General features: G+C 39.3%; 1 protein-coding gene and 1 non-coding gene across 2 annotated transcripts in view; both read right to left on the bottom strand.

The window, feature by feature from the left end:
* THRAP3 (thyroid hormone receptor associated protein 3) overlaps positions 1-21214 on the bottom strand; it is a 55322-nt gene that overhangs the window by 20199 nt on the left and 13909 nt on the right. Inside the window, 1 exon segment of the mRNA XM_036351237.1 lies at positions 1077-1248. Within this exon segment, the coding sequence (XP_036207130.1) occupies positions 1077-1213 (137 nt within the window). The 5' untranslated portion in view covers positions 1214-1248.
* On the bottom strand, positions 12027-12133 carry LOC118677836. The gene has a single exon (XR_004974562.1). It is a non-coding gene; the product is annotated as a U6 spliceosomal RNA (small nuclear RNA).

Here is a 21214-nt window from a genome sequence, read left to right as displayed (position 1 = left end):
CAAACCGGTTTTGGCCAACCATTTGTTTAAGACTCTTATAGAAGTACTATGGAACCATCAAAAATAAAGCTTTTAATAGCACCTTTTCCTGAGGCTTAAATTTCATAATCAATTCATTTAAGAAAAGGATTATAAAGACTTATCAGAAATAAACAGCAAGGGTTCCAAGTGGCGAAATTGAGAAATTACCTCCTTGCCTAATGCAATTCTGACAAAAAGTGAAATTGTGCAAAGATTTCCCTTTTGGTTTAAATACATCAATATTTTCCTAAGGCACATACAGAAACTTGTATCTACTGAAAGGTTCTTATCTATTCACAAAAGAAAACTAAAACAGTTTTAAAGTCTGAAAAACCCAACTCACAACACATTAAGAAAAAGATGCCGGAGGTTTGGCATCCTATTCCAGGACATAATTGAAATAGGGAAATACCACCCAAAGGTGTGAAAACTGACTGAATTAAAGAATATTGGTAATAAATTTGAAAGAATTACTCGCACATTTGGTAAGAAGACCAGGTGATGTCTACATAGTGATTTTCAGATTAGTTTTAAGATGTGTTTACTAAATAGATGCAGCTTGTAATTGGCACATCCGGTGTATACAAACTCCTGATATAGTTTTTAAGGTTTATTTAGTGAGTTAAGGCTTCTTTTCCTTGCAATGTTGATCATACTATTAATCCTCTTAGCTATCTTTTCTTTCCTGATGAAAATAAACTTTGGTCCAAGACTCCAAAAGCACTTCAATGAAAAATCATCAGATGTAGAGATTTAAAGTAAGCAGCTCAAATAAATACAAAATGCTTTCTTCCAAAGTAGATGAGAAATAGTATGTGCTCTGGCAGTGGATAAAAGGAATTAGGCAAACAATATGGCAAGAAGAGCTGATTTAGATTTGTAGCATTTAAAGAAACCTGGAATATCTTACAACCCAACGTCCCTCCACCTCAAGCCAAACCCTGCTCCCCCCCCACCACCATCCAACTTTCACAGAAAGAATCTAACAAAAGATCTTCAAAAACCCATCTGGCCCAATGCAACTATCATCTCAACAGACAACCACACTCACTTACCTCAGCCTTCGTTTCCTTGAACGAGAGACAGATCGACTTCGGGATCGAGACTTCGAAAATGAACGAGAACGAGATCTTGATGCAGATCTTGAGCGAGAAGAACGAGATCCAGACTTGGATTTGTTTGTTTTTGACATCTCTGAAGAAAGGGTCAGTCACTCTTCAATTACACCTAATGTAAGAAAACAGGTTCAAATAAATGAGTCCCTTTGCAAACCTGAACTTCTCTTAGAAACATTTTTTTTAATGCAGATGAAATAACTGATTAACTCACTCCCTCTCTCTCTCCCGTCATCAAGGATTTGAATTCTAAGCAGTACAATCCCAACAGACCCAAGCCACAGCAGCAGATGGAAAACCTGACATATCACACAAACTGGGTAACACTATAAAATACTGGCAAAAATGAGGAGAGCTAACAATATTCAGTGCACAGTTTTTCGCAATAAGCAAACAAGCTTTGCCAACTAAGTTAGCTGACCTGAAATGACCTGAGACAGGCTTCCCAGTTCTAACAGAATAAACCATGCGCAATGATATCTTGGTTATGCTCTATCTTGGAAGTGGTACACATTTGACCATTTCTCTAATTCCCAGACCTTGAAGTCATGAGGCATAGCCTTAATATTTATTTCCAAGAAAAAGGTTTTAAAAGTGCACGTGTTCTCAAATATTTTAATACCACAACAACATATATGTACACCTTGTAAAATACAGGATATTAATCCATAAACATAGGACTAAAATAATTTATAAAGTGAAGATCCACTACTTTCTTCTAGCTAGTTATTATCAACTTTCTTATAGGGTCATTTTCTCCCATAAAAAAACAAAATGTCTTTCCTTTTCTTTCTCCTCTACAGGAATGAATAGAGAACCTCAAAGTTGCCCTGACTGCTGGGTTTGGTCAGTAAGATGCACTGTCAAGCTAACTCACTTATTCTCTTTATATCCTGCTAGAACTTTGGGCATCTTCCAAGTAGCAAAACACTGCAGTGCTAAAGTATGTGTCTACCAAAGACCAGGAAGAATAAGGGATCTGTCAAAGATTACAAAGCCAGTAAATAGCCAAAACGCCAGGGCTTTTTTCATCACACCTCGCCATCTCACTGCTTAGCAATGGCTTCTTTTAAGTGATGCTGCTCCCAGCTTGTAAGGGAAAAATAATCATCAACAAATATTTCACCCTCTCCTACTCACAGATTTTGTTATTCAGATCTCAGCTCAAAAGCTATCTGCTCAGGGGTCTGCCCTGGCCACCCAATCAAAAGTAGCCACCAGTCATTTTCTAGGATCTAATCCCGTACCTGTTTTTTTTTCCCTTCGGAAAACTCAATTCAGTACTTGAAAACTATCTTGCTTACTTTTTTGTTTTCTATCTTTACCCAACTAGAAGGTGAGCTTTCCACCAGCAGAAATCTCAACTTTCTTATTTACTTCATGCCCAGAACAGTGTTAAAATAAAAAACAAAAGGGAAATCAGCTTTGAAATTTCCCTAAGCAAACAAAACCTGTTCGGTCAAACAAATAAAGCTTAATTTAGCTTATTTTGCATGTGCATTTACCTTAACATGTGCATTTCTTGCTTATGCCTCTGGAAATCATAAACAAAAACGAACTGTTTCCCAAGGTTAATAGGAAGTAATCACTGAAAATTCTATTATTATAATCAATCACTGTGAATCATATTCACTGCTTTCTCACTATATAGTAAGCTGCTTCATAACAACATAGACCTGAGTCTCCTTCCATGTTTTGGTTTGAGTTCTGCCAATTTATGAACTGTGTTTTTGGTGTGTGCACAATAAACTTTTACTAATAACTGCTTCAGTAATTCACTGGTTTTACTTCTGCTATTTATGAACTACTAGAGGCCCAATGCACAAAATTCATGCAAGCACAGGCCCGCACTGGCCTTCACAGCCCTGGCTTTGTTCGGCTTTGTCCTAAAGGTCATCTGGACGGGTCGTTCTGCTGTTCAGTCTAATTAGCATATTAGCTCTTTAGGATTGTTAACAAATGCTTTAAAATGTGGTTTTTTTAAACAAACTTATCCTCAAAAGAGGGCATTTTTTTTTATCCTCACTAGAGGATATTTTTCCCATTGATTTTTATTTTATTTTTTTTTATTTAAAGGGAGAGGGAGAGATAGAAACATCAATTATGAAAGTGATTGATAGGCTGTCTTTTGCACGCCCCACACTGGGGATCAAGCTCACAACCCGGGCATGTACCTTCACTGGAATCGAACCCAGGACTCTTTGGTCCATAGGCCGATGCTCTATCCACTAAGCCAAACCATCTAGGGCCCATTGATTTTTAGAGAGAGGAGAAGGGTGGGAGAGAAGAGAAGGAGGGAGGGAGGGCGAGCCAGAGAGAAAAACATTGATGTGAGAGAGACATATTGACTAGTTGCATTCCTGCAAACCAGGCACCCTTGACAGGGAATTGAACCTGAGAAAACTTTGGTTAATGGGCCGTCACTTTAACCATTGAGCACACCATCCAGGGCACAAAGAGGGCATTATTATGTCCCATTTTATAGATTTAAACCCAGCCAACCAGGCTTCAAGCCAGTGTTGGTTTTTTGTTTTTGTTTTTTAAGCCAGTGTTCTCAACCACTATTATTCCACCTCTGTAGAGCAATGTCTGGCACGCAGAAGTCATTCATAGAGCTAAGTCTTTTCTCCGCTCTTACCAAGTTTAGGATCTGGTAAAAGAGCAAGAGATAGGAAAAGTGAAAGATGGTATTTGTTTCTAATTATTGCATTCATAATTTTAATAACTTCTGGAAAGGCAAAAGTCCAGGAAGCTACTATAACTCCAGTTCATAGGAAACAACCATAATCCCACAGACATAATTTAGAAAGGTCCGAGAAAGTGCCAGGAAGCCAGAGACAAAGGGTGATGAGTAAGAGATTGTGTAATGAGGACACCAAAGACCTACAGTCTGATCCTGCCAAAGGATCAATCTGTTGTGTGCTCTACCAAGGTCAAAGATACTTCTATTTGGAACGGATTTTTGGCAGCACTATCATTATACAAAGCCAGGGTAGAAGAATAAGTTACTCAGGGATAGGAAGTGGAGATGTATATGAACAATTTATAGAAACTAAATATTGAAAATACATTTTGTTTTGCTAGTTGGCCTTCAACATATTTTGGGATTTTCTCTCTGGGTTCACTCTTGCTGAATGGCTTTCTTCTGTTACAAGTTTAGGGATAGTCTTGCCTAGCAACATCTCTGTCCAATCTTCAATTTTAGCTTGAGCCAGAAATAAAATCCTTTTAGATCATTTACACAACAGGTGGACAATATCAGACTTTAAAAGAAAAAGAACAGGCAACAGTTTGTGAAAAAGGAAATACTCATTACAACCATCAGAAATTGGAAAATTAAGAAGCTAATTTCATTCAGAGAAAAAGTTGTCAATTAAATACATACAGAGCCAAAGTTAATACGTCTACATATATTAAACTTACTAGAATTGACAAGTACACTGAAGAGTGGCAATACTGTGATACCATCCCCACTCCTACTTCTGGAACTTCTTTAATGTGAATTGAAACTAACAGTAAAAACATCACTATACCTTGAGAATTACGTGGAATAACTTTGGATGATACAAACAACAGTTGGAAATAAATCAATAAAATACTTAACTCATTCAAGAGGACTCTATCTAGACAGTGGGTAAGCTAAAGCAGACTTGGTTCTTGCCTTCATGGAGCTTATAAACTAGGCGCACTTAGACTAATAAGCAAGCAAGCAATATTGTAGTTATAAATTCTGGTAAGTACTAGGAAGAAGACAAAGAAAATACTATGTTGGCATATATGTGCAGCGTGGTAGTTATTTAGATAGGATGGTCAAGAGATGGTATTTAAGCTGTCACCTGAAGATTAAGAGCAAGTCACATGAAAAGGGAAGTGTCCAAAAGACATGAAGTTTCTTCTCTCAACAAATATACATAATAATCTGAGTGGCCAGATTATTATGACCACCTGACATTTGTAGGCAAATTAGCCATACACTGCATCGTATGGGATGTGGAAGCCGAAGGCCTGTTTGAACGCTTTTGCTGTCAGCAGTTATCAAGATAAAACGTCTCCAATTCGCACAGGAACACAAGGTTTGGACAGTCAAGCATTGGAAAAAAGTCATGTGGTCCGATGAATCACATTTCCAGTTGCATCATGCAGATGGCAGAGTGAGAATTTGGCAGCAACAGCATGAAAGCACACACCCCACATGCATGAATACAACCCTTCATGCTGGTGGGGGCAGTGTTATGGATTGGGGCATGTTTTCCTGGCATGATTTGGGCCCTTTAATTTGTGTGGAACAACATCCGAATGGCACAATATACCTAAATATCGTTGCTGATCAAGTTCATCCTATCATGTTGATGGCGTATCCCAATGGAGATGGCTTCTTCCAACAAGACAATGTGCCATGCCACTGTGCTTATATTGTGCAGGAGTGGTTTCAAGAACATGAGGGAGACTTTACCTTGCTTAGGTGGCCCCCACAATCACCAGATCTCAATCCAATTGAGCATTTGTGGGAATAAGTTAAAAGAGCCATCAGGCAGCTGGTTCCACAACCATCAAATCTCACAGAACTGGACAGTGCTCTTCATCAGGCATGGTGTCAGGTTCCTCGCATCACCTTTCAACATCTCGTGGAGTCAATGCCAAGATGAATCGCCATAGTATTGAAGGCAAAAGGTGGCCCAACGAAGTACTGATGGAGCAGCCATAATAATCTGGCCACTCAGTTTATGCATGTATGTGTGTGTGTATGTATAAAGGCTGTTAAATCGCGTTGTTTACCCATATCTTCAGAAAAAAATATCTTCTACTGTCGTGGTAAACAACCTGCTTCCCTATTTATAATGGTCTGGCCCTCTAGCAACTTCCGTGTGAAATTATAGCTAATTTGCCTACAAATGTCACGTGGTCATAATAATCTGGCCATTCAGTGTATATTCGTATAAGGTAAGGATGATCATAACTAAAATCAGCTGATCAAATTACCAAAATTCATTCAAAACAACTCTCAATTCTATTTTGAAGACCTTCAAACTTCATATACATACAGTTTTTCCTATTTCTAACATTTCTTCATTGTTGGTGCTCTAAAAATATAAAGGGAAGTGAAATAAACAAATACTACCTTGGAAATCAATTTAGCACCTCTTACATGTTACAAGTACCTGGTATTTATTTAATTTCTGTTCAAACTATAATTTCCCTAAAAGTAAGTTTTGCTTCTTCAACAATGCCTACTCTTCCTGGCTGACCATGGTGTTTCATTTAGAATATTATGAAAAAGTGGAGTCCCTACAGAATAATATGGAATAGTATGACCGCTCATGGCAATGAAATGTGCGTGGGGTAAAAACATGTCTCCTCAAACAACTATTTTGGACAAAAAGATTCTCACACTTAAGGTAAGGTAGCCATGTTCCTACATCAGCATTATGAAAGAATCCACCCAGTAATCAATTTGAAAGGCATGACCAATACTTAATATCTATTGATAGTAATGATCAATACTTACTATCTATTACGTTAGAATGCAGAAATATAATAAGACCTAGTTCCTAAACTCCCAATTAAGAGCCTGGTATGATCCAAATATCCTCAACTTTCCAACATTTTTCAGATGTCATGGTTTCATATCTCACATTATTACCCTCTTCACCATGGAATCAATTCCTGTTTGTTCTCTTTCACTGGGACACACTGGATGTGATTCTTGAAATGTGGCCTAATATAGAACTATTTAGACACTACTAGTATGTTTAAGATTTTTCTTTCTGGCAGCCACACTACATGTTGACTCAGAGTGAGCTCTGAGTCACTAAACCCTGAAGTCCTTTTTCATAAACCTTTCTTCAGCTGCAAGATGTCCTACTCCTCCATCTTACATTTATAAAACTGTTGTTTTATCCCTCCACCTTTTTTATTTAAAACCCAAGTGTAGCCTTTTGAAATCATTTCAGATACAATTTTGTCATTTGGAGCAAGGGTTCGTCTTCAAACTATTCTGCAGAGCCACTTGAGAGGAGTTTCCCAACCCATCACCCTTTCAAAGACCAGCCCTCCCCACCACTTGTCTAATTACCAAGCATCTCAACGGTCCTTGAAAGAACATAGCTCTTGGGAGAACAGATGGCATTTTACTTACAACAAAACACAACAAAGGTACTAAGATATATATAATTACTTGGCTTTAATATCACTAAAAACACAGATCTTATTTTTCAACTCCAAGAAAAAGGAATATTGGCAGAAAAAGCCAAAGCAAGCTTCTCTAAATCAAAAACCCTCAAAGATAAGAAAGAATTAAATTACTCCTCTCCCCTCTCACTCCAGATTAAGTTTCTTCTTAGTGTCCCTAGTGTTATGCCAGCACTGTGCTTGGCACATGGTAGATGTCTGTTGAATTCACCACAACAAACATTTTGGGAGTATTTACTACAGTTTGCCCCATGTTTGGAACCTTGTGGGTTATATGTGATGGGACATTGGGTTCCTAAAACTAAGTAGTGCCAAATAAAGCCTCTCAATTGACCACCCCAGGGGTTGTTCCAACTGTGGCAGCCTAAATGGCCAGGCTATATAGAAACTACGCAAGTACCCTTCAATCCCTAAATACTAAGCTCATATTCTAAAATGTCTTCTCAGAAAATACCTAACTGTATTTTTTAAAACTATGTTTTTATTGACTTTAGAGTGAAGAAGGGAGAGGTAGAGATAGAAACATCGAGGAGAGAAAAACATCAACTGGCTGCCTCATGCATGCCCCCCACAGGGGATTGAGCCTGCACCCAGGCATGTGCCCTGATTGGGAATCAAACTGGTGACCTCTTGGTTCCTGGGTCGACACTCAACTGCTGAGCCACACCCGGCTGGGCTGTTTATTTTTATAGAAAGACTAAGGGCCCAATGCATGAAATTCAAAGTAGGCCTTCCTTCTCCCAGCTGCCGACACCGGCTTCCCTCTGGCACCCGGGATCCAGTCTTCCCTCGCAGCCCCAGCTTCATCTGGAAGGTGGTCCAGAAGGACGTCTGGTCTAATTAGCATATTATGCTTTTATTATTATAGATTTGGTGGCTCCTCCTGCCAGGAGCACACCCACATTTTCCTCTTCCCTCACAGTCCTGCATCTCCTAAACTCTAAGGGTCCCTAGGAGACATGCAACCAGGGAAGCAACCCCCTGAACCTTTCTCCAAGGCCCCCTTTTCTTTAACTTCTCAGTGAGCCAAAGCAGCCCCCATAGACGCATTTATTTCCTGTAACATTTCTAGAGAACCAAAGCAGCCCACCTAATCTCTCTCCCGTTGCTGCTTCTATTGTAGCGGTTCTCAACCTGTGGGTCGCGACCCCTTTGGCGGTCGAACGACCTTTTCACAGGGGTCGCCTAAGACCATCCTGCATATCAGATATTTACATTACGACTCATAACAATAGCAACATTACAGTTATGAAGTAGCAACGAAAATAATTTTATGGTTGGGTCACAACATGAGGAGCTGTATTTAAAGGGCCAAAAGGTTGAGAACCACTGAGCCCTTCCTTGTTTCACTGTCTCCAGCTTTAATAAATGTACTCTCAAAAGGAAAAATAAAGATAAATAAAAATAACCTGAAAATAAAATAATAACATAAAACAGACCCACAGCCACCCTAACATGTGAAATCAACTCAAAACAAAGTCTTTTAAAGCTCTCTCAACCCATGGAAGGATATGGAAAATTGAGATGGGCCAGGGAACTAATGCCTATGGCAGTGATGGCGGACCTTTTGAGCTCGGCATGTCAGCATTTTGAAAAACCCTAACTTAACTCTGGTGCCGTGTCACATATAGAAAATTCTTTTTTAATATATTTTATTGATTTTTTACAGAGAGGAACGGAGGACAGAGAGTTAGAAACATCGATGAGAGAGAAACATCGATCGGCCGCCTCCTGCACACTCCCCACAGGGGATGTGCCCGCAAGCAAGGCACACGCCCCTGACCAGAATCGAACCCGGGACCCTTGAGTCCGCAGGCCGACACTCTATCCGCTGAGCCAAACCAGTCAGGGCTAGAAATTTTTTGATATTTGCAACCATAGTAAAACAAAGGTTTATATTTTGAATATTTATTTTATATATTTAAATGCCATTTAACAAAGAAAAATCAACCAAAAAATGAGTTCGTGTGTCACCTCTGACACGCGTGTCATAGGTTCGCCATCACTGCCCTATGGTATAGTTCTGAGATCTTGATAGTAACTCCTAAGTGTTTTGTTTTGACTGAATTATTGGGGTGACATTAGTTAATAAAATTATGTTTCAGGTGCTCAGTTCTACAATACACCTGTATTTTGTGTTCACCACCCCAAGTCTCCTTCACCATTTCCCCCTCATAACCCTCTCCCACCTCCCTACATCTAAATGTTTTGAATAGCTTCACTGTTGTTAACACCTGCACAAGACTTTGCTGGGCAAATCACTCTTTTTATTTCCTTTTCTCATTCCCATTAATATCAAAACTTATCTCACAGGATACATTCAATTTCTTCAAGAGATCTCGTGTACCTTAAAGGGCATTTTCAGAGCATTTCTCATGGTGTTAACTCTCATTTCAATCCCCACATTACAATCAATTTAAGACCAAACAGTTCAAGGTATTCTAATGAACACCAGCCTCTTTTTCTAGCAACATCTAATTCCCTGTAGCAATGAAGCATAGAAGTTATCTTATTTTCTTAGGTTATTAGACTGCATTAACATCACGAAACTTCCAAGGGATCAAGATAGAAAAGCCAAATATTAATTCAAAGAAGCAGGAATATTATATTTATTTTAATGTTTGAGTTAAGACCCAAATAAGACCTAAGCCTGAAGAATTTCAGGACAGGACAAATAAGTATCACCCTTTAAAAGGAAGCTAATGGCCCTAGGCAGTTTGGCTCAGTGGCTAGAGCATCAGTCTGTAGACTAAAGGGTCCCAGTTCGATTCCGCTCAAGGACACATGCCTGGGTTGCAGGCTCGGTCCACAGTGGGGGGCGTGCAGAAGGCAGCCAATCAATGATTCTCTCATTATTGATGTTTCTCTCTCTCTCTCTCTCTCTCTCTCTCTCTCTCTCTCTCTCTCTCTCTCTCTTTCTCTCTCTCTCTCTGTCTCTCTCTCTCTCCTTCCCTCTCCCTTCCTCTCTGAAATCAATAAAAATATATTTTAAAATAATAAGCATAAATAAAAGGAAGCTAATGGTCAAAACAATGGAGAACAACAATCACCTATGGCAATCTTCCCAAGAAATAACCCTACAAAAAGAAACACAAAAATCTCAACATAAGACAGAATCCTTTTGGGTCTCTAATTTATGATGTAAATACCATTAAGATACATTAATTGTGTGTCATCTATGACCTGAGTTTATAAACACACAAGTTTTAGTGACAAATACTGAATATTGAAAGTGGGAAATTGCAGTTCAGAGAAAAAGAATGCTATGATTTAATGACCCATAATAATTACCTTAAGAAAAATAGCTACCTTCAACCTAAAAGTTAACATAGTCAAGATTTTTTACCTGTTTCTGGTTGAGACAGACTGGGGGTTTGGGGGTGATATTAATTATCTACCAACATAAAGTTTATCAAACATTTATGTTCACAATGGGGAAAAGTATTTTAAATTGGGACTCTCCTGAAAGGCCAGGATACATCATTTCCTCAAGTAGGATAATTTAGCTACCCTGATTTGATGGACTTACTTATGAACATCTAGCTCCTCTTGCTCTATATCTTGACTATGTTCAAACACCTTCTAACTTAGAATCTGGACTCTGGATGGACCTGCCTACCAGAAAAGACTACCCTAGGCAAATATTGGCTTTCCTAGTAGATCTGTATCCACTGGAAATTGATTCCCTGACACTTTATCAATAACAATTGCTAACACTAAGATGTGACAGACAAGGAGCTATAAACCTTCAGCATTATATCATTTATATACACAAACTTCATTACGTACTATGTTCTGTACCTATTCTACAGAATAGAAAATGAGGACTTAGAGTTGGTAATTTGCCCCAAAGTTCTACAGCTGGTTAAGTTCAGAATTCAAACACAGACATTATGTCAGAATAGCTATTACCTTAAAGGCTACCCATGGTATATCCACCCATCAGTCTCTTGTGAATTTGACCAGTTAAAAATAAAAAAATCAATCAATCTCAGAAGCATGATTATCTTGAACCAGGAGAGTCCAGATGCTTAACTAAAGCAGCCAACAGCTCTCTTCCCCAACCCCTAACTCTTAACTCATAACATATGCAAAAATTGAAAACAGGCTCTGCCTGAAATCTTTCAGAACTTGCAGTGCAAAACACATCCCTTGCCAAAGACAGCAGGAATGTTTCTGCTATAGATGATTTCAGAGAGCCTAAACTAAGAATGCTACAGCCAATTGTAGAGAACAAAGAGCTTTGTATAACAAGAGACTAGTAACAAGAAAATGAACATAATAAAATGGTTCTTGATTGTCTGTTGCACCAGGCTCTTCAGTGCAGCATTGCTCTCAAGATAAATCAGAAAAGGGCAGAAAAATAGAGTGTGAAAAATTAAAATAGTAGCCTGGTTTCCATGTACACCCCCCACCCCACAGTGCTAGGCAACCACTAATCCATGTTCTGTCTTTACATATTTGCCTATGCCTGATACTTCAGGGGTTTTGTGACTGGCTTCTTTCACTTAGCATGTTCTCAAGATTCATCCATGTTGTAGCCTGTTATCAGTACATTCCTTTTTCATATCACAATATAACCCACTTCATTCGTTCATTCATCAGCTGATGGGCATTGGGATTGTTGCCACTTTTTTGCTATTATGCATAATGCTGCTATAAACATTCATGTACATGTTTGTTTGTTTTTTCTTTTTCTTTTCTTTAATGGAACGCTTCACGAATTTGCGAGTCATCCTTGCGCAGGGGCCATGCTAATCTTCTTTGTATCATTCCAATTTTAGTATATATGCTGCCGAAGGGAGCACTCATGTAATGTTTTTGTGCAGAGATGTTTTTCTCTCTCTTGGGTACATACCTGGGCGTGTTACTGCTCAGTCATATGATAACTCTACGCCTAACTTTGTGAGGAATTGCCAGACTATTATTCCCAAGCAGCTATACAATTTTACATTTCCACCAGAAGTGCATAAGGGTTCCCATTTCTCTATATCTCCAACACTTATGTCTTTTTATTACAGCCATCTTAGTAGGTGTAAAGTGGTATCTTACTGAGGTTTTGATTTTTATTTCCCTAATGACTAGGGATTTTGAGCATTTTTTCATGTGTGTGTTGGCTATTTGTACGACTACTTTTGGAGAAATGTCTATTCAGATCCTTCATTTTTAAATTTTGAATCACTGGATTGTCCTTTTATTGGGCTGTAGAGTTCTTTATAAATTCTGGACATAAGTTCCTTATTACATACATGCTTTGCAAAGTCTCTCCCATTTTTGTGGGTTGTCTTTTCATTTTATTTCTTTTTTTTATTTTATTGATTTTGTAGAGAGGAAAGAAGGGGGAGAAAGCAAAACATCGATGTGAGAGTGAAACATTGATTGGCTGCCTCCTGCACACACCTCTACTGGGGATCTAGCACGCAACTGAGGCATATGCCCTAACAGGGAACTGAACCAGCAACCTCTCGGTGCACGGAAGGATGCCCAACAAACTGAGCCATAACAGCCAGGGCTGTCTTCATTTTCTTGATGCTGAACTTTGAAACAAAAGGGCTTTTTAATTTTATTTTATGAAGTCTAGTTTATCTTATTTTTTCTTGTTTGTTTGTTTTTTTTAAATATATTTTATTGATTTTTCAGAGAGGAAGGGAGAGAGATAGAGTTAGAAACATCGATGAGAGAGAAACATCGATCAGCTGCCTCCTGCACATCCCCCACCGGGGATGTGCCCGAAACCCAGGTACATGCCCTTGACCAGAATCGAACCCGGGACCTCTCAGTCCGCAGGCCGACGCTCTATCCACTGAGCCAAACCGGTTTCGGCTCTTGTTTGTTTTTGATGTCATGTCAAAGAAGGGTTTATACAAAGTCACAAAGACTTACTCATAAGTTGAAAACTAAGAGCTTTAAACTTTTAGCTCTTACATTTAGATCCATGATCCATTTTGATTTAAATTTTGTGTTATAATGTGAGGTACGGGGTCAACTTCACTTCACTGTTTTAGATATGGATATCCGTATGTCCCAATACCATTTGTTGAAAAGACAACTCTTTCCCTACTGAAATGTCTTGACATCTTTGTCAAAAATCAGCTGACTATAAATGTGAGGATTTATTTCTGCACTCTCATTTTATTCCATTGATCTGTCATGCAATCTTGATCACTATAGGTTTAAAGTACATTTTGAATCATAAAGTGTGGGTTCTCCAACTTCGTCCTTTTTCAGGACAGTTTTGGCTATCCTAGTTCCCTTAGAAATCTTGTGGTGAAAAAGACACAAATGACTAAGATAAAGAAAAATTAGATGCACAAATTAACCAAGAAAGAAATTCACTATTCATTAAGGATTACAGACAAAGCAGTGGGCCAACTTGTGCTCTGTATGCCTCTGGGTAGTTGGGGGGGAAGGGGGAGAGACAAAACTCAGGTGAAATATTAAACATGTTTACTGTTTTATGCTTTTCTCAGGAGATTATCCTCTCCTGTGTAAGAGGGAGAGAAAACAGAATCAAGAACAACTGTGCAAATCTCTAGCATAAAAAAAAAAATTATGCGGCTTAGTACTAAAATCTTCATACTTTAAATACTGAATTAGCCCTGGCCAGGGCTAATTAGTTTGTTGGAGCGTCATCCCGATATGCCAAGGTAGCAGGTTCGATCCCCAGTCAGGGTACATACAAGAATCAACAAATGAATGCATAAATAAGTGGGACAACAAATTGATGTTTCTCTCTCCCTCTCTAAAATAAAATTTTTTTAAAATAATGATAAATAATTAAATGTTGAATTATATGGAATTTGGTAGAACTTGCTTTAAATATGTAAATGTAGGGATGTATAATATGGTTAACTCAGTTTTGTTCCTTTTAAAAAATATATGCATATAAGTTACCCTAGGAAATAATTAGATCCTCCCCTAGAGATATAGGAGAAGAGCGTCTGGAGTGAACTGAGATTTAAACTGCTGACAATGCTATGTGGTTCATTCTGTTTCTCCAATGATGAGAGTTTAATTGCATAGATGATCCTGAGCATAGTAGACCTCCATTGAGCAAATTCTCAGAAGATACAAGTTACCTGCACTGGGAATATTGTGATGAAGACTTCCAAATGAATGGCCCCTCAGGTTGCTGTTGATTTTCCCTGCTAACACCCAGCAGCAAAGGGATTTGTTCTCCAAAGGTCATGACCTCAGAATATGCCCTCCTCTTGCTTCTATACACATCTTCAGTGTAGCACACGACAACTTAGCCAGTAAAGGTATAAAACACTTTGTGTAGGAAGATCTGATTGCTTATTACTAATATTAGGAAAATGGAATCAGTGGTAAAATCTGCTCTCAGAGAAGCTCAATCTCTCTGTTGTCATAGCTAAACATAGTTTATGGAGCTCACCTGTTGCATGCCAGGCAGTTTACATACAAATATTAATTTAATTCCCATGCCGGTTTTGTGAAGTATAGGTCCCTTTTTTGTAAGATTGGGAGAGTATTTTATTCAGTTAATGAATGGAAGAGCCAAGATTTGAACCCAGTTCTTTTTTGGTGGCAAAGACACTACTACTTAACAGAACCTGGTCCAATATTATAAAGTGACTCAATAAGGGTTCTGTCCACTTGGAACAGGGCATTTTAGGTTGAGTATTTGCTTCAGCATATTCCTTCACTTATACCCACTTTTATGCTCACATCTTGAAGTAACAAATTATGGAAAACACTGAATGAAATCTGAATTCTAGTCCTAGCTTCGCTGCTTACTGTGTGTTGGGATTTTCGGTTCCCTTCCAGGAAGCAGGGATTTCCCAGTTATCTGTCTACCTTGGTCTTCAAAACTGTGAGATATGGACACCATTACTCCTTTTTTAAAAATAAACTTTTTGGCTGGTGCTGTGGCTCGTGATTAAGCGTTGACCTATGAACCAGGAGTTCACTGGTTCCATTCATGGCCAGGGCACATGCCCAAGTTTTGGGCTCAATCCCTAGTAGGGATCATGCAGGAGACAGCCAATCAATGATTCTTTCTCATCATTGATGTTTCTGTCTCTCCCTCTCCCTTCCTCTTTGAAATCAATAAAATATATTTTTAAACAGTAAATAAAAATAAATAAATATAAGAACACATATCCAGCAATTCCAGTTCTGGGTATTTATCCAAAAGATAAATAAAAACCTAGAAGAGATATTAGCACTCCCATATTTATTGCAGCACACAAACAATAGCCAAAATGTGCAAAGAACGACAGATGAATGGATAAAGAAAATTATAATCTATACTAGGGGCCCAGTGCACAAAATTCGTGCAGGGGGGGCGGTGTCCCTCAGCCCAGCCTGCCGCCTCTCACATACTGGGAGCCCTCAGGGGATGTCCTACTGACGGCTTAGGCCTGTTCCCCTTGGGAGAGCCAGTTGGGGGCGTGAGTGCTGGCAGACCGCTGCGGTCGCCCCACCAGCCCCGATCTCCTGCGGGAGGGCCAGTTGGGGGCTTGGCCAGTGGCGGATCACTGCGGTCATGCCCGCCAGCCCTGGGTCGGATCGCACACGGGTCGCCCGCCACCCGGGTCACAAATAGCAGGCCCGATGGCGGCGGGGCAGGCAGGATGGCGCTGTCCCATCCTGCCTGCAGTATGCAAATTAGCCGCCATCTTTGTTGGCAGTTAACCGCCATCTTAGTTGGCAGTTAATTTGTATATTGCCCTGATTGGCCAATGGGAAAGGTAGCGAAGTTACGGCTAATTAATGTTTGTCTATTATTAGATAGGATATATAAAAGGCTAATATGCAAAGTGTCCCCTTGGGAGTTCAACCGAAAGACTGGCAGTTCAATCGCTTGTTATGACATACACTGACCACCAGGGGGCGGCACAGAATGAAGGAAGGCCCTGATCCCCAGCCAGGCCTAGGGTCCCTACCCGTGCATGAAATTCATGCACTAGGCCTCTAGTATACATATAAAATGGAATACTATTCAGCCTTAAAAAAGAATTTTGCAATATGTGACAATATGGATGAACCATGAGGCATTATGCTAAGTGAAATAAACCAGTCACAGTAAGACAAATACTGTTCAATTACACTTATATGATGTATCTAAAATACTAGACACATTCAGATTCAAAGAGCAGAAGGTTTGTTGCCAGTCTGGGGGAGGGGGAAATAGGCAGTTACTACTCAATGTGCACCAAGTTGCAGTTAAGCTTTACAAATCTGTTGTACAACATTGTATCTATGGTGAACAATGTACTGCACAATTAAAATCTGTTAAGAGGGTAGATCTCATCTTAAGTGTTCTTACAATAAATAACTCATCATCCATGATGTTAGCAAATTAAAAAGCCTATATGAGAAATGGGGAGGAAGTGCTTTTTAATTTATTGCAATTTGAATCACTGACTCACATGGGAAAATTTAAAGAACCAATTATTACCAATTTGTCCTAGCAAATGTAGAAGAACAAGTTTCTACAAATGTATGAAGGGCAGCCGAAACCGGTTTGGCTCAGTGGATAGAGCGTCGGCCTGCGGACTGAAGGGTCTCAGGTTCGATTCTGGTCAAGGGCATGTACCTGGGTTTCGGGCACATCCTCAGTGGGAGATGTGCAGGAGGCAGCTGATCGATGTTTCTAACTCTCTATCTCTCTCCCTTCCTCTCTGTAAAAAATCAATAAAATATATTTAAAAAAAAAAAATCAATAAAATATATTAAAAAAAAAAAACTTCACACCATTAAAAAAAAAAAAAATGTATGAAGGGCATAACTCTATCTTGCAGTGACCAAGGTTGTTTAGGTTGCATGAATCATCAGGACTGATTCAACAAAATTCTTGCTGAATATGAAATGGATAAAGAAACTTGTCTGTGTGTGTGTGTGTGTGCGCGCACGCGTATATCTACAACAAAGGTTAGAAAACAGCCAAGGACATCTCCCAGAAAGAGCAAAAATACAGAGAAGGAATAGGAGCGAGAGAGAGAAAGAGAAAGAGAGAGAGAGAGAGAGAGAGAGAGAGAGAGAGAGAGAGATGTGCCAGATCATTTCAAAAGGTCCAACACCCAAACAATAATTCAACAGAGTAGAGAAAATAAAGGCAAGAAAAATCAACAACATAATTCTTAAAAATTTCCCAGAACTGAGGAACAAAATTTCAGTCCACTGAGTGATCAGCACATTAAATGAAAAGAGCCACTCCCAGATCACTATGAAAGTTCAGAACATTGGGGGGAAAAACTTTCAAAGTTCCAGAAGTTACATACAGGTTATATGCAAAGGTAAATGACATCTCACCAACAATGAAAGCCAAAAGACAATAGAGCAGTGTCTACAAAATTACGAAGGAAAATTATTTCCAAACTAGAATTCTATACCCAAACCAAACCAATGATCAATATACAGATAGAATAAAAGCATTTTTAGGCCTAACCGGTTGGGCTCAGTGGATAGAACATCAGCCTGCAGACTGAAGGGTCCCAGGTTCGATTCCAGTCAAGGGCATGTACCTTGGTTGCAGGCACATCCCCAGTTAAGGGGTGTGCAGGAGGCAGCTGATCGATGTTTCTAACTCTCTATCCCTCTCCCTTCCTCTCTGTAAAAAATAAAATACTCCCTCTGTCCCATAATAATAGTAGCAAGTGAATATTTAAACGGGAATTATTGGCGAATGCAGCTGTAAGTTATGTTGTAGCACAAAATTGTGAAGCCTTCAATCAAAATCAATCTTTCATGACATCTGTCATTTGTTTTGACACATCTTTCAATTTTTAGGTTAATCTAATTATTATGAATTATAACTACTTTTCGAATTTCATCCGCTGATCAAAATCAATTGTTTTAATTCAGTTGAATATCAACCCATTGTAAAAGTAAGATGAAAAAAAGAGAGTTTTCAAGCAAAGATCGAGTTGTGATTGTCCAGTTCTTGATGCATCAAAAGAAAAAGGAAAAGTTGCAAAAAGGTGAAATTACGTTAGCTGCAAAACAATTTAAGTGCAACAGAATTACCATATCAAGAATTTGGAAATATGCTTCCAAAAATAATTGTCAAGGAGAATCTTATGCTAATCTTGATTCTTTAAAAAAACAAAAATGTGGACGTAAATGCAAAGATTATGGAGAAAAACTTAGGCATATTCCTCTTAGCAGAAGAGGCACCATATTAGCCTTTGATAATATTTCTCCCGAAATACTGAATAATACGTTTCTGTCACTTCAACAAGTTATGCTGGAAGCAATGAAGAACGATGGCTCCAATAATTTTAAGCTCACGCATATAGGGAAAGCAAAGCTTCGCAGCCAAGGGATCCTATCTACACGTTTAAAATGCAGTAATGAAATTACTGAAAAATCCAGAAACTATCTGAACACTCAAAATAAAAATTAGGAGTACTATTTTTAATTTATTGTTTAATTTAATCTAGTTTTTTGATAGTAAATGTTGCGTTCTATATTTATTTTGTTTTGCTATTATTATGGGACAAATTACATTCATCAACTGTTACTATTATTATGGGACAGAGGGAGTATATTTTTTAAAAGAGCATTTTTAGGTATGTCTGTATACAAATTTACCTTTTATACCCTTTTCACAGGAAGCTAGTGGGAAAAGGTGCACTTCCAAAACAAGAGATCAAATCAAGAAGGATATGGGAAAAGATAATGGGATCCAGTATGAGAGAGATGGGAAACATCATGCTGGGCAGTTACCTACAGTACACATTCAGACAGAGCAGATCAGAAGGTAGCTCCAAGGAAATTTACAATATAGCTAAAATGCTTAAAGTACTGCCCTAGCCAGTTTGGCTCAGTGGATAAAGCTTCAGCCTGTAGGCTGAAAGGTCCCGGGTTCGATTCTGGTCAAGGGCACATGCCTCGGTTTCGGGCTCAATCCCCAGTGTGGGGTGTGCAGGAGGCAGCCAATCAATCATTCTCTCTCATCAATGTTTCTATTTCTCTCTCCCTCTCCCTTCTTTCTGAAATCAATAAAAATGTTTTTTAAAAAATTAAAAATAATCCTACCTAATAATAGACAAACATGGTAATTGACCGTACCTTCGCTACACCTCCCATTGGCTAATCAGCATGATATGCAAATTAACCACCAACAAAGATGGCGGCTAATTTGCATGCTGCAGGCAGGGTGGGACAGTGCGAGCCGCCAGCGCACTGTCATCCAGGGCAGGCCCGCCCCTGCCTTGCCACCCGGGACCCAATCGGCGGGTCCTGGAAGGCAAGGCAGCCCCGCTCCAGAAGCCCAAGGAGCCACCTGATATGGTAATAACTCTATCAGTAAGCACTCTGAAAGTCAGTGGCATAAATGCACCAATTAAAAGACAGATTATGAGGGTGAATCAAAAACAAAACCCACTTTAAATATAAAGACACATATAGATTAAAAGTAAATGATTAAGCTGCAGCCTGTTTTTCTCAGTGGATAGAGCATTAGCCCGTGGACTAAAGGGTCCCAGGTTTGATTCCAGTCAAGGGCATGTACCTCAGTTGCTGGCTTGATCCCGAGTTCCTATCAAAGCATGTGCAGGAGGCAACTAATCAGTGTGTCTCTCCCTTTCCCTTCACTCTCTCTAAAATTCAATGGAAAAATATCATTGGGTGAAAATTAACAAAAAACAAAGTAAATGGATTAAGTAACATTAAAGAGATTATAAGAAAAATATATTCCAAATTTTGTTAGTTGTATGATGGTTATGTTTAAATTATTAACACCTAAGAAACTGGGTGAAGGGTACATATAATATGCTGTAGTATTTTATAGTTTTTTTTACATGTATGAGATTTCAAATTAAAATATTAAAAATTAAAAATTAATAAAATATTAATTGAAATGTATCTGCATTACATGAAAAATCTAACTGCTTCTAGCATAATTTATAAAATTGTGCTAAAATTTACAAAGTTTCAATTAAAAAATTTCTTAATTCTAAATGATATAATAGAAAATATATAATAGTGCAGTTATAAGCACTTATCTGAAAATAAAAATTTAAAGAAGTGAATTTAAAGAAGGGATTAGCCAAAGAAAATATATGAACAACCCATGGACACAGACAACAGTATGGTGATGGCCAGAGAGAACCGGAGGGGGGGCAAGAGCTGGGTACAGGAGGCAAAAGGGGGGAAATAGGGACATCCTATGTCCTATCTAATGAAAGAGAAACATGGTAATTGGCGTACGACCGCTACCCTTCCCATTGGCTAATCAGGGCGATATGCAAATTAACTGTCAGCCAAGATGGCGGCCGGCAGTCAGGCAGCTTGAAACTAACATGAGGCTTGCTTGCTTCAGTGACGGAGGAAACCAACGTTCCCCGCCTGCCTTGCAGGCCTCTGAGCCTGCAGTTTGAAACATTTTAACAAATATAGAAGCTAAAAAAAAAACCAGAAACCAGCTTTCAGTGAGCTGGGATCTCAGAGCTGGAGTTAGAGCTGGAGTTATACACTGTTTCGAATTGAAACAAACCAGATACCTACTTTCAGCAGAGCGGAGGCCTAAGAGCTGGAGCCTCAGAGCTAAAGCTGGCCCAGAATTAAAAAAAAAAAAAGAAAAAGAAAAAAGGAGCGGTTGAGAGCTTCCGTCACCCGCCAGCCTGAAAACAGCCCTCAGCCCCTCACCCAGACTGGCCAGGCACCCCAGTGGGGACCCCCACCCTGATCCAGGACACCCTTCAGGGCAAACCAGCCAGCCCCACCCATGCACCAGGCCTCTACCCGATATAGTAAAAGGGTAAAATGCCTCCCAGCACCGGGATCAGCATGACAGGGGGCAGCGCCCAAACCCCCTGATCGCCCTGCAGCTCTGTGTGTGACAGGGGGCGAGGCCACAACCTCCCTATCCACCCTGCTCTGTTTGTGACGGGAAGGCGCCCCAACCTCCTGATCAGCCC

This window comes from Myotis myotis, unplaced genomic scaffold, assembly GCF_014108235.1.
Source record: "Myotis myotis isolate mMyoMyo1 unplaced genomic scaffold, mMyoMyo1.p scaffold_m19_p_2, whole genome shotgun sequence".
Classification (NCBI taxonomy): Eukaryota; Metazoa; Chordata; class Mammalia; order Chiroptera; family Vespertilionidae; genus Myotis; species Myotis myotis.
Note: the sequence above shows the minus strand (reverse complement) of the source record. Positions and strands in the feature narration are given on the sequence as shown.